The sequence below is a fragment of the Hyla sarda genome, chromosome 10 (genome assembly GCF_029499605.1).
Source record: "Hyla sarda isolate aHylSar1 chromosome 10, aHylSar1.hap1, whole genome shotgun sequence".
Lineage (NCBI taxonomy): Eukaryota > Metazoa > Chordata > Amphibia > Anura > Hylidae > Hyla > Hyla sarda.
In genome coordinates, this window is record NC_079198.1 from 132108015 (window position 1) to 132123109 (window position 15095).

The following is a 15095-nucleotide window of genomic DNA, read 5'->3' on the forward strand; positions in this document are numbered from 1 at the left end:
GATAAGGGGTGATCACTGGTATTCCCTTACATGACAGGGAAAAATATATGTCCTCCCTACGCTCTCTCATCCTTTGCTTTCTTTCCCTAGCCTCTATAAAGCTCTTCATGCCTATTGTGTGGATTCTGGCTACAAGGTCAATCTCTCTAAATCTGAAGCTCTCCCTCTGAATCTCCCTCTGTCCTTGTCTACTCTTTTGTATTCATTTAAATGGTCTACCTCTGCTATCAAGTATCTAGGGGTTTATATGACCTCTCACTACTCCTAGTTATTCTACTAATTACCTTCCCCTTTTCCGGGAACTTCGGGCTCTTTTGGAGAAATGGCAGTCACAATATATCTATTATTAGTCATATAGCGACGGTTAAAATGACAATCTGCCAAAACTACTCTATTTTTTCGAGACATTGCCCATCCGAGTGCCTTTATTAGCCCTTCGCTCTTTTCAATTGGCAATTTTACGTTTCATCTGGGACGGTAAGAGACATCATCTGCCAATGTCTGTCATGATGGCCAGTAGGAGGATCTGGCGGTTTCTGACATGATAAAATACTACTGGGCTGCACACCTACGCCAGCTAGCGGCATGGTCCTTACTTTGAAAAAATGACCAGTAGGGGTCTCCCTACAAGTCCTGGCCGTAAGCCCTTTTTACAGATTTCAGAATCATGCTGGAGTCCTAAATCTCAGACTGCAGCCGGGACACAGACAAGCTTAGCTGGCAACTCTGAATCGTCACTCTGTTTACAACTGCATGTGCAGAGAGAAGAAAGATCGAAGCTCAGATAGTAAAATGAATGAGCGGAGGATGAGTCAGGAGTATGCCCTGCTGTGCTATGAGCACAGTGATGGCTCCTTCCTGTCTGATTGACAGGCAGGGAGCAGTGCTGAGCTTGTCTGTGTCCCGGATGCAGTCTGAGATTTAGGACTCAAGCATGAGTCTGAAATCTATAAAAAAAAAAAAAAGGGCTTGCAGCCAAGACTGGTAGGGAGACCTCTAGTGGTCATTTTCAAAGGGGAAAATTATATAGAAAGAAGCATATTTTCTAATAACATGCAATTAGAAAGTTATTCTGCATACATTAATCTATAATATATCAAATTTTTTTTTTATGATGGTACCCTTTAATTTGGCACTCGCTAAAACTGTACATGGAAGCCTAAGGATGATATATGCTTCTGTGGCATATGTCAGAACCTTCAAGTGAAGCTATATATTGGAAATCCAAGGCTTAAATGCAATTTAAACCAGAGTCTAACTTTTCAAGTTTCTAATTTCTACTGCTCCTTGTGAGCTGCAATGAAAATGAGGGCCTTATGGTCAGTAAGGTCACTCACGGCTGTTCTCTTCTTAATCTTACAGTAGTCAATAGCAAAACCTTCTCCAACTAGAGCTTTCCTGACAAAATCCTCATCATATGTGAGAACATGTAGCTTGTCTTTCCCGACTGTGAAATATGTCATATCTAAAGACCCAATAAAAATAAGATGTCCTTGAGGTTTCAACAACCCTGAGATCTTCCTGAGATATCTGATGAAATCATCTTTGTTTTTGCTGATATCATCTAGGAGCCAAGCGCTGATGATACAATCTGCTGGTGGTAAGACTATCGGATCTGTCATATTTTCTTTCTCAAGGTCACATTTCATAACATGTTGAACGGCCGATCTCACTTTTCCTTCTTTGTCCTCTAACTGTTCACTGAAAAAATAATAGAAACAGTGAAGAGTGATTAACCCTGGGTCATCATCAGAAAGGGCACCATGAAAGAATGACTGGCATACTGAGTAGGATGTATATACCCATTTTTATACAAGAGGAAACCAAGGATAAGAATATTATATAGGCTAAGATTGAAAAAAATTAGATAAGCAGGAGGAAATTTTCAGGCAGTCTAAAATTGCACCAGATTTTTAACTGGCTGTTTGAAAATGAAGCACATCGTAATCTCTCTACTCTAAGCCAGCATCCCCTTCTGTGGCACTGTGACACTTATAATGGCTGATCTGATTGCTTGTGACACGGTCGCGGGGATCAGATCAGCCAAGATGGCTGTCATCATGAGGTCTTCTTCTCTGGTCTGCTGAAAGGCAGACCAGAAAAGAAGATCACCGTTAATACTGATCAGTGCTATGCCTATGCATAGCACTGATCCCTATCTGCAATCTAAAGATTGCTATAAATAGTCCCCTATTGGGACATAAAAGTGTCAAATAAATGTTGAAAAAAGTTTTTAAAAAAATGGGAAAAAGCCCCTCCCTGAATAAAAATTTAAATTTCCCCTTTTCCCCATTTTACTCAAAAAAGCGTAAAAAAAATTAATAAACATATTTGGTATTGCAGTGTGCGTAAATGTATGAGCTATCAAAATATAATGTTAATGATTTCATACTGTGAGTGTCAGAAATGGCTGCTTTTGGGCCACATCAATTACAAGAAAAATGACATATAGAGTGATCAAAAAGTCACATATGGGCAAAAGTGGTATCAATAAAAGGGGGGAAAATTATCTTTCATACAGTTCGGTATACGGAAGAATGAGAGATTTAGAGGGGTCAGAATAGGACAATTTCATATACTAATTTTGTTTTTAAAACTTTTTACCGTAAAGTGTTCTGCATAAAAACAAAATCATCCAAAAGATGCAAAATTGCAGTTGTCTTTTCAATTTCTCCACAAAATAATATTTTTTTCTTGTTCTTCGGCACACTTTATGGTAAAATGAAAGGTGAAATTACAAAATACAATTGGCCATGCAAAAAACAAGCCCAAAAAAGTTATAGATTTTAGAAGGCTAGGCGGAAAAAAGTGAAAATGCAAAAATAAGCCTGGCTGTGTCCTTAAGGCCCAAATGGTCTGTGTCCTTAAAGGGGCACTTCTCCCCTAGACATCTTATCCCCTATCCAAAGAATAGAGGATAAGATGTCTGATCTTTGGGGAGTTGCCGTTGGGACCCCCCCGCCCCGCAATCTCTCCGGCGGCTCCGCAGTCATCCGGTGCACAGATTTTGCTTTGTATATGGGCTCTTCTGTACTTGATGTGCCAAAATATGCATCACTTTTTACCCTTTGCTCAAAGCACAATTCCCCAACAAAAAGTATTTCTCCAAGGTATTTTTTTTAAATGTCACCTATCATATTCTGGCGCATTGCATACCAAGCTTTATTTGGCGGATTGAAAATGTATACCTGTCCTTAGCAAAAACATTTTATATAATGTATAAAATAACATTATATGTATATTTGCAATATACATTGGTTTAAAAATGTGTATATTTTTGCAACTGGAGATATTGCCTGTGTATCTCTATGAGGAGACTGAGACCAAATAAAGGAAGCATGGGCGGGACAAGGAGGGCTCTGTACACTGAGGACAAGCAGGGCTCTGTGCACTGAGAACAAGCAAGGCTCTGTACACTGAGGACAAGCAGGGCTCTGTACACTGAGGACAAACAGGGCTGTGTACACTGAGGACAAGTAGGGCTGTGTACACTGAGGACAAGCATGGCTCTGTACACTGAGGACAAGCAGGGCTCTGTACACTGAGGACAAGCAGGGCTCTGTACACTGAGGACAAGCAGGGCTCTGTACACTGAGGACAAGCAGGGCTCTGTACACTGAAGACAAGCAGGGCTCTGTACACTGAGGACAAGCAGGGCTCTGTACACTGAGGACAAGCAGGGCTCTGTACACTGAGGACAAACAGGGCTCTGTACACTGAGGACAAGCAGGGCTCTGTACACTGAGGACAAGCAAGACTCTGTACACTGAGGACAAGCAGGGCTCTGTACACTGAGGATAAGCATGGCTCTGTACACTGAGGACAAGCAGGGCTCTGTACACTGAGGACAAGCAGGGCTCTGTGCAGTGAGGCTCTGTTACTCACCCTCGGTTCACACAGCAGGCTGATTGACAACTCGGGAGCCTGCACAGAGTCCTGCTTGTCCCGCCCACACTTCCTGTATTTGGTCTCCTCACAGAGACAATATATTACAAATATACATATAACGGTATTATGTACGTTGTGTAAAAAGGTTTTGCTAAAGACTTGCACATTTCCACTAACATTTGGATAAATCATTCACCTGCTTCCTTCTATTTCTACATGAAGTTTTGTGGCATGTCCCCAATCGAATGCTCCTGTCCGTGTGTCCAGCCATCTCTTCAGCTCCAGGATGCATCTGTCTTGGACCTTCAGGACTATGATGTGTTTGAAAAACTCACAGGCTGCATGGAGATGATGAACAAAGGAACCAGTGCTGAGGTCAATCAGGACATCTCCTTTAATATGACCTGTAAAAATAAACACCAAAATTTCAAAGTAAAACATCTAGCATATGTCTGCATAGATTAAAGGTTCCCAACCCAGTCCTTAAGGCCCACAACAGTCCAGGATTTGAATTGCCACTGTTTTATTTGAATGAGTAACTAAAAAACCCAGAATTTTGATGGGCCTTGACGAGTGAGTTGGTATTGATAATGTGGATTAACATTTTATATAGTGGTAAATGATTTAGCATTATTCTATTATCTTAGAAATATACTTAAGAGAGATTCTCAGTTTCAGACAATCCCTACTTGTTCTGGCCCAGAGATGAAACACAGTAGCCCCCAATATTAATTCTAAGTTAATGTAATAAGGTATATGGGAATGCGTTTTATCAAGTAGACAACCCCAGACTCAGCAAAGTTTAAAGGGGGTACTCTCTTTTTAAATCAACTGGTGCCAGAAAGTCAAATATATTTGTAAATTACTTCTTTTAAAAAATCTTTACCCTTCCAGTACTTATGAGCAGCTATATGCTACAGAGGAAATTATATTCTTTTTGAATTTCTTCATTTTGTCTTGTCCACAGTGCTCTCTGCTGAAACCTATGCTGCTCTAGACAGTTCCTGACATGGACAGAGGTGTCAGCAGAGAGCACTGTGGACAAGACTAAAATAAATTCAAAAAGACTAGAATTTCCTCTGTAGCATACAGCTGCTAATAAGTACTGGAAGGATAAACATTTTTTTTTTATAGAAGTAATTTACAAATCTGTTTAACTTTCTGGCACCAGTTCATGAAAAAAAAAAAAAAAAAAAAAAATTCCACCGGAGTACCCCTTTATGGTCAGGATTTTGTTTCTTTTTGTTATTTAACTTTTTTATGACAAAACCAGGAGTGGGTCCAAAAAAGTGTAAACTTTCCATTATAGTTTTCTTTTCCATGTCTGGTCTTGGCTGATAATACTAATAAAAATACTGTGTGTGAACCTAGCCTATAGAGTATGTCAATGTGACCTATTTTTCTCAAAAAGTTAGCAGCTAGCCAGAATTAGAATAATATAACAGTTTGTTTTTTCTCCCAAAAAACAGTGCCACTCTTTAACTTAGTTTGTATGTGGTATTGCAACTCAGTTATGTTAAAGTGTATTGAGCCAAGTTGTACTACCACTTTTCTATGGGAGCACCAGAAACACCCGAGTTCACCTCTCTGGTGTCTTCGGCCTTCCTATAGAGAGGCTATGTTCACATCAGATTTTGGAGCTCCGTTCGCTAATTCTGTTATAATGGAAAAAAAAATCCTGGATGTCAGGTTTTTTTCTCCACTAAAATTATGAAAATTAACAGACATCTAATGAAACCCCAATGGACCCCATTCAAAATGAGGGCCATCTGTTGGGAACCATTGGTGGCCGGTGGTCAGCTTAGTAATGCTGATGTAGACTTAGCTTAAAAGGGTACTCTGGTGGAAAATATTTTTTTATTTTAAATCAACTGGTGCCAGAAAGTTATTCAGATTTGTAAATTACTTCTATTTAAAAATCTTAATCCTTTCAGTACTTCTTAGCTGCTGTATGCTCCACAGGGAGTTGTTTTCTTTTTGAACTTCCTTTCTGTCTGACCACAGTGCTCTCTGCTGACACCTCTGTCCATGTCAGGAACTGTCCAGAGCAGGATAGGTTTGCTATGGGGATTTTCTCCTGCTCTGGACAGTTCCTAACATGGACAGTTGTAGGGAATTAAAGCCCACAAAGAAACCTACACTCCACTCTTAGGCTAGGTTTCCACTTGGTTTTTTTGTACACCTAAAAAAACGCCAGCAAAAACGCCAGAAAAACTACCAAAACTCAGGAAAAAACTGTGGCAGTTTTTCTGGCATTTTTGCTGGCGTTTTTTTAGGTGTACAAAAAAACCAAGTGGAAACCTAGCCTTAGTAAATCAGGTCCAATATGTTAAAAATACAGCCACATTTTTACATGTCACTAATCTCTGCGGCTATTATATATATATAAATATGCCTAAACACCAGCCTAGATCTGGGTTCAGACATGTTAACAGTCTGAGCATATTTCATGTTAAGCGTGGATTTGATATGTGGTCAGGAATATATGTGCGCAAAATTCTGTGAAAAATATTGTGGCTGTATGTATAAAAATGAGCAGCTTTTTAAATCTTTTAATATGTAATCTTAAAATCTTTGGAAAATCATAAAAAACTATTGATGGTTGGAATTATACCCTTATACCCTATATACCCTATATAAGTAGTAGTTAGCCACACAAGGGCCTTTTCTTTCCTGGCAGCCTCCCAGTTTGACTGGGAGAGCATGGTAAGTGAGCTGTAGTATCTTGTTCACACTGGTGTGGTGCTGTGCGGCGTCTGTCGCTGCCGTGGCGCAGTGTCTGCGGGGAGGTGCGACCCATAGACTGGTTTGAGTGGCATTGGGGCCGCTCTGCCAGTGGGTCGTTCCCCCTGTGGGCACTGGTGTCGCGGCAGTGGTGGTCGCCGCCCAGTGCTACGCCATTTTATGCTAGGGACGTTAGGGACCCACTCTAAATAGGTGGCCTTGACGTGGCGAGTGGGCTTTGTACTTTTTGATCAAAACGTATATACTAACAACCTGTTCGTTTTTGAAATTATGCTGAGAAGCAATCAGATCATTGTGCAAGATTGTAGATGTGCACCATGTCTGTCTTCTACCTGAATTCATATAAATATATATACTTTTCCATAATCTGTGCTCAGACAACCACTTTCCCTTAGACTTCCACAGAGCACATTAATGAAGATGCAATTTGTCTACGAGTTTGCAGACTTTTTACAAATGAAATATGCCTAAAAAAACACCATCCTAAATCTGGGTTCAGACATGGTATGGTAACAGTCTGAGCAAATTTCATTTTAAGCGTGGATTTGATATGTGGTCAGGAATATATGTGCGCAAAATTTTGTGAAAAATATTGTAGCTGTATGTATAAAAATTAGCAGCTTTTTAAATCTTTTAATATGTAAACTTAAAATCTTTGGAAAATCATTAAAAAAAATTGATGGTTGGAATTATGGACTTAAAAAAACAAACAAACAAAAAAAAAAAAAAAAAAAAACAATGTGTGCACTGATGGACGTTTTCCATAGGCTTTAATATAACACATTATTAGATATAGCACATTAGTAAAATCTTTGATTACAAAGCAACCATGTACCCAAATGGGTCCCAAATGAAGATAGAGGTATGGATCTTAATAGAAACTTAAAATGCAAGCTCAGAAATCCTAGAAATAGACATGTTTGTCTTCTAAACATTAGTTCCTTTAACATAACTTCCAAAATCAAATTTTTTATAATTTTCCTCCCCAAAAAATTATTAATAAAATGCAATCAATAAGTTACATAAACCTCAAAATGGTTCCATTATTGGGCTATATGGACAACGAAAAAAAAAATGAAAAAAAAAAGAAATAAAAGAAAAAAAATATATATATATATACATATTAGAATGCAACAATGAAAAATATGTAAAAAGGGTTTGAGCAGTAAGATTGTTCACTAAGGTGTTAAAAGAGGAAAAAGCAATAGCATAATTTATGTCTCAATTTTACAGCTCAATATGTTTCCCCTTTTTTAGACTCTCAGGAACCTTTTCTTTTGGGAAATTTTAACCTGCCTTCCTTACTATTTTTCCAGCTGTTTTTTTAGCCATATATATTTAGCAAAAGCTTTTGCCCAAAAACATATATTTGCGATTGTAATGTATTTCGGGCTGTATAGAGCTCAAACGGACAAAATGAGGGCTCAATACTAAATTTTATAGCCGTAACAATGACGGCCATAAAATGAATGTGCGTTTAAACGAAAAGCTGTTTTCGGTAGAATTCAATGGAAAAAGTACAAAGTTCTTTTCCTGTTTTCTAAACTGTAAAATAGTCATTTTACGGCCCAAAAATGGTTAAAAAACTGGGAACAAAAGTTACTATGACTGGGGCAGTGTTAATATCCCGTATCGCTAAAATAAATTTGCTCAATTGTATTCAATTCAGTTTACGATAGTTTAAAACCAAATCAACATTCAAAATACATACCGTCTGTAAAAATCTTTGTAAGATTTTCAATGGGAAATAACAGGGAATCCTCTAGAAAGCCATTTTCAGTATTACCTGAAAAATAATGCTCTAGGAGTTGTCTGGAATCAAATCCATGTACATGATAGATCTTACGGGAGCCGGAATCCATCGTGTAATCTTCTATCACGGACAGGTGACTGATCTCTACACCGGAGCTCAAGGTGTTTTCTTAATACCTGCCAATAATATTTAGTTTTCACATCATATGATATTATTCTCCTGAGCCAGTCATGGGATTATGTCTTAGTTTAATTTGTTGATATAACAAAATCAGTTTTATTGGAAAAGAAACAAAAAAGAGCTTGTCTATTGCAGTGTGTAATGATAAAAACAGTGTATGACCAGTCATGCAGTTGGGATTGAAGAATTTATTGTGAACTGCACTAACTTGGCCACTGGTCAGTGGGATATAAGGCTAGGTTCACATTGCCGTTCGCATCCAACCGCGTTAAGGGTCCGATCGGCTCTTTTTTTTTTTTTTTTTAGATGATCGGACCCTAAATTGTGTCGGATGCAAACGGCTACTACTGGGTCTCGACGGACCCCATTCACTTGCATGGGGTCCATTAGTGATACAGTACTTTTACAGGAATTTAGCGAAGGAAAAATAGTTATTGCACTATTTTTTTTCTCCGCTGAACACCCGTCTCTCTTGCCGGATTGCCGACTGAACTCTGAATAAAGAAACATTTACTATAACTAGATATGTCAGCCCACAGTTATTAAATACTATACATTTAGTATGATAAAGTAATAGACATAACATGCATGTAAACCACAGCAATAATCATTATAACCACTTAAACTGTTAACCCCTTAGAGAAACCGCCCATTTTGGCCTTGAGGAAGTAGTCAATTTTCATGTTTGTGTTTTCGCTTTTTCTTCCTCACCGTTAAAGGGGTCATCCAGGAAAAAACTTTTTTTTATATATATATATATATATATATATATATATATATATATATATCAACTGGCTTCAGAAAGTTAAACAGATTTGTAAATTACTTCTATTAAAAAATCTTAATCATTTCAGTACTTTTGAGCTTCTGAAGTTAAGGTTGTTCTTTTCTGTCTAAGTGCTCTCTGATGACACGTGTCTCGGGAACCGCCCAGTTTAGAAGCAAATCTCCATAGCAAACCTCTTCTAAACTGGGCGGTTCCCGAGACACGTGTCTTCAGAGAGCACTTAGAAAAGAACAACCTTAACTTCAGAAGCTCCTAAGTACTGAAAGGATTAAGATTTTTTAATAGAAGTAATTTACAAATCTGTTTAACTTTCTGGAGCCAGTTGATATATATATATATATATATATATATATATATATATATATATATATACATAAAGTTTTTTCCTGGATAACCCCTTTAACTTTCTGGAGCCAGTTGTTATATATAAAAAAAGTTTTTTCCTCGATAACCCCTTTAACTTTCTGGAGCCAGTTGATTGATATATATATATATATATATATATATATATATATATATATATATATATAAACGTTTTTTTCCTGGATAACCCCTTTAAACATAGCTCTTTTATTTTTCCATCCACTGACACATATGGGGGGAGATTTATCAAAACCTGTGCAAAGGAAAAGTTGTCCAGTTGCCCATAGCAACCAATCAAATCGCTTCTTCATTTTGCGGAGGTCTTGTTAAAAATGAAAGAAGCGATCTGATTGGTTGCTATGGGCAACTGGACAACTTTTCCTCTAGACAGGTTTTGATAGATCTCCCCCATGGTGCTTGTTTTCTGTGCGACCACTTGTACTTTGTACTACAAATTTTATGCAATGCGCTATATGGTAAATCAGCCATGTTCTCTTTATTCTGTGGGTATAAATGATTAAAACAATATCCATGTTTACATGCTTTTCTATTATTGTACATCTTTCAAAGAAGCTAAACTTTTTTGACCAAAAATATGCCAAACCCCTAAAGGACCAAGCGTTTTTCAGTTTTTACACTTTCGTTTTTTCCTCCTTACCTTTTAAAAATCATAACCCTTTCAGTTTTGCACCTAAAAATCCATATGATGGCTTTTTTTGTGCCACCAATTCTACTTTGTAATGACATAAGTCATTTTGCTAAAAAAAAATCTACAGCAAAACGAAAAAATAAATCATTGTGCGACAAAATTGAAGAAAAAACGCCATTTTGTAAATTTGGGGGGCTACCGTTTCTATGCAGTAAATTTTTTGGTAAAAATGACACCTTCTCTTTATTCTGTTGGTCCATATGGTTAAAATGATACCCTACTTATATAGGTTTGATTTTGTTGTACTTCTGGAAAAAATCATAACTACTTGCAGGAAAAGGTATACGTTTAAAATTGTCATCTTCTGACCCCTATATCTTTTTTATTTTTCTGTATATGGGGCAGTATGAGGACTAAATTTTTGTGCCGTGATCTGAAGTTTTTATCGGTACCATTTTTGTATTGAGCAGACTTTTTGATTGCTTTTTATTCATTTTTCATAATATAAAAAGTTACCAAAAATACGCTATTTTGGACTTTGGATTTTTTTTTTGCATACGCCATTGTCCGTGTGGTTTAATTAACAATATATTATTATAATTCGGACATTTCCACACACAGTGATACCACATATGTTTATTTTTATTTCATTCACAGTTTTTTTTTTTTTTTATGAGAAACTTTTATTAGAAAAGGGGTTTAATGATCTTTATTAGCTTTTTTTTTCACTTTTTTTTGCAATGTTATAGCTCCTATAGGGGGCTATAACACTGCACATACTGATCTTTTACATTGATCAATGGTTTCTCATAGGAAACCATTGATCAATGATTCTGCCGCTTGACTGCTCATGCCTGGATCTCAGGCACTGAGCAGTCATTTGGCAATCGGACAGCGAGGAGGAAGGTAGGGACCCTCCTGCTGTCCTACAGCTGTTCAGGATGCCACGATTTTGCCACGCCGATCCCGAACAGCCCCTGAGCTAACCGGCTCACTTTAACTTCCACTTTAACTTTCCACTTTAACTTCCACTTTAGATGCATCATTCAACTTTGAACGCCGCGTCTAAAGGGTTAACAGCGCGCAGCACCGCGATCGGTGCCGCGCGCTATTAGCCACGGGTCTTGGCTGTTGTTAGAGGCGTGGCCCCACGTTATAGAAAGGGAGTAGGCGGAGGGCGTACAGGTACGCCCTCACCTCAACAGGTTAAAAAATTATTACTTAATCCTACTAATACTTATCAGCAGCTGAAGTTGAGTTGATCTTTTCTGTCTGACAAAAGTGCTCTCTGCTGACACCTCTGTCTCAGGAACTGTCCAGAGCAGGAGAGGTTTGCTATGGGGATCTGCTCCTACTCTGGACAGATGTGTCAGCAGAGACCACTGTTGTTAGACAGAAAAGAACAACTCAACTTCAGCAGCTGATAAATACTGGTAGGATAAAGATTTTATAATAGAAGTAATTTGCAAATCTGTTTAACTTTCTGGAGCCAGTTTATATGAAAAAAAAAATAGTTTTTCCAGAATACCCTTTTAATATGGATCAATTATCTCAGTGCTCTAATGGTATAAGAGTAATAATAATCCTTGTGTAGTTCCTTAAACTTCCTGATATTAAAAATAAGGACATGCATTTCCTTCTGGGAACCTAATTAGATAAATGATTTGATGTGCATATCTCTTTAAGAGGGTGGTTCGCTATTTAATGTAGTTCTCTCATTGGTTAGTTTCTTTTTGTTTTTAATATCTGTGTGATTTAGAAGCTGTTATGCTATGATTCAGAGCATTTCTTGCTAGAAAAGCTTCAGTCTGTGGACCTAAGGATTGCTGTCTGTACACATTTTAACCCCTTCCTGCTACAGGACGTATGCATACGTCCCAGCTGCTGACAGGTTCGTGCAACTGGACGTATGCATGCGTCCTGTATTAATAGCTTCACTGTGAGGCTCTGCACAGTGAAGCCGCAGCGATCTCCACTGCTATCGGCAGCAGGGGATCACTGTGACATGTTCAGGGACCAGTCAGAGCGATCCCGCTGTGCGATCACTCTGACTGGCTTTTTCCCTGACAGGCTCTGCGATCAGAGCCTGGCTTCACTGTGCGGCTCTGCATAGTGAAGCCGCCGGTGAGATCACTATGACATATACAGGGACCAATCAGAGCGGTCCCGCTGTGTGATCACTCTGATTGGCTGTTCTTTGACAGACTGGCCAATCAGAGCGCAGATCACGTTTCTGGCTCCGTGATCGCGCTTCTGACAGTCAGTCTGTCAGAGAAGAGTGAGGAGTCAGGACGTGCTGCGGTCTGATCTGCCGTTTTCACAGTAAAACACACACACATTATCCCCTTCATCACCCCACCTCCCCTGCCATCACCATATAGTACCCCCCCACCTGTGATCACCCCCCTCATCAGCCCCTCATCGCCCCTCATCACCCCCTGAGATCTTCGCCCCTCATCACCCCCTGAGATCTTCGCCCCTTGTCCCCCTGTGATAGCTGCGACGTGCACCAGTGTGATCATTGCCCCCTGTCACCTGTGGTAGCTGTGGCATGCTGATTAGTATTTTTCAATATAAATCAGCCGTCCGCTATCACCGTCTGTCACCCCTGTGTCATCTGAGTTTGCTGTCATCTGAGACCATCACCCCTGTGTCACCTGTGATCGTCGCCCCTTGCCACTGTTCCAAAAAGTAAAAAAAATTAAATAGTCAAAAAAAGAGCTTGAAACCACCCATTCACCTCTCCTTTGATCACCCTCCAGTGATCACCCCCTGAGACCATCGTCCCCTGTCCCTGGTGGTAGCTGTGGCGTGCTGATTAGTATTTTTCAATATAAATCAGCCGTCCACTATCACCGTCCGTCGCCCCTGTGTCACCTGAGTTTTCTGTCTGCTGTCATCTGAGACCGTTGCCCCTGTGTCACCTGTGATCGTCGCCCCTGTGTCACCTGTGATCGTCGCCCCTGTGTCACCTGTGATCGTCGCCCCTTGTCACTGATCCTATTGTCATCCCCTTGTTATAAAAAGTTAAAAAAAAAAAAAAGTCAACCCTTTCCTGTCACCCCTTTGTAGTCACCCCCTGTTTTTTGTGTTGTGTACACCTAAGTGCACAACATGTCAGGCACATCACAGAGGATGTATTCGCTGGAGGAGGCCTATGAATTTTTGGCCTCAGAGACGGAGTCTGTGGGCGATGATGGGGACCCTACATTCCTAATCTCATCCTCATCTTCGTCCTCATCCGACTCGGACGTGCCACCCCCAAGGAGGTGACGCAGGCAGGCCACTGTAGTGGCCGCTGCGTTACCAGACCCATCTAGGCTTTCTGAGCCCTTTGAGCCCTCTGACTCCACATGGGTAGACCCAGACCATTTTACACCCCAAATTCCTGGGTTTACAGGGAATGCAGGGATGCAATTCCCATTTGCTGGGTTGGCAGAAAAATACTTTTTTAAGTTCTTTTTCACCGATGAGCTGCTAGAGCATTTGGTTGCGCAAACAAAAATCTACGCCAACCAATATATTACTGCACACCCCACCTCTAGTTACGCTCATCCGAATAGGTGGACCCCTGTGACCCCATCAGAGATGGCAAAATTTTGGGGTATAATGCTCAGCATGGGGCAGTATCCTGCTGTATAACACCCCCATGTACCGCATGGCGATGAGCAGGACACGTTTTGAGCAGATAATGAGGTTTCTGCATTAAAATGATAATGCCACTTGTCCACCTAGAGACCACCCTAGCTATGACCGGCTATATAAAATTTGTCCGCTTATAGACCACCTCAATGGCGTGTTCCAGGCGGCATATGTCCCAGAAAGGGAAATATCAATTGACGAGTCCCTGGTGCACTTAAAGGGCAGGCTACAATTCCGCCAGTACCTGCCCAGCAAAAGGGCACGGTATGGGGTAAAGATGTACAAGCTCTGTGAAAGTGCATCAGGATACACGTACCGGTTTCGTGTATATGAGGGGAAAGACTCGTCAATTGAACCCCCAGAGTGTCCCCCTGTCCTGGGAATTACAGGCAAGATAATATGGGATTTTGTGCACCCCATACTAGACCAGGGATACCACCTCTACCTGGACAATTTCTACACCAGCGTCCCCCTATTCAAATGCAAAAGTCGTGAAACCCCTGTGGGGTATTAAGGTTCATTTTACCCCTTGTTACGTTCCCCAAGGGGTCTAGTTTCCAAAATGGTATGCCATGTGTTTTTTTTTTTTGCTGTCCTGGCACCATAGGGGCTTCCTAAATGCGGCATGCCCCCAGAGCAAAATTTGCTTCCAAAAAGCCAAATGTGACTACTCCTCTTCTGAGACCTGTAGTGCGCCAGCAGAGCACTTTTCACCCCCATATTGTGTGTTTTCTGAACCGGGAGTAATTGGGCTTCAAATTTTGGTGGGGTAATTTCTGCTTTAACCCTTTGTAAAAATGTAAAAATTTGGGGAAACCAAGCATTTTAGGTAATTTATATATATATATTTTTTTACATATGCAAAAGTCGTGAAACCCCTGTGGGGTATTAAGGTTCACTTTACCCCTTGTTATGTTCACCAAGGGGTCTAGTTTCCAAAATGTGATGCTGTGTGGTTTTTTTTTTGTGCTGTCATGGCACCATAGGGGCTTCCTAAATGTGGCATGTGACTACTCCTCTTCTGAGACCTGTAGTGCGCCAGAATAGCAGTTTTCACCCCCATATGGGGTGTTTTCTGAATCAGGAGA

General features: G+C 40.0%; 1 protein-coding gene across 1 annotated transcript; it reads right to left on the bottom strand.

Moving 5' to 3' along the window:
• Nucleotides 1–1277: 1277 nt before the first annotated feature.
• On the bottom strand, nucleotides 1278–8495 carry LOC130293543 (nicotinamide N-methyltransferase-like). The gene is made up of 3 exons (XM_056542352.1): nucleotides 8345–8495; nucleotides 4085–4292; nucleotides 1278–1701 (listed from the first exon to the last, which is right to left on the bottom strand). Exons 1-3 carry the CDS (start codon nucleotides 8493–8495, stop codon nucleotides 1278–1280), a joined length of 783 nt encoding a protein of 260 aa, XP_056398327.1.
• Nucleotides 8496–15095: the final 6600 nt, after the last annotated feature.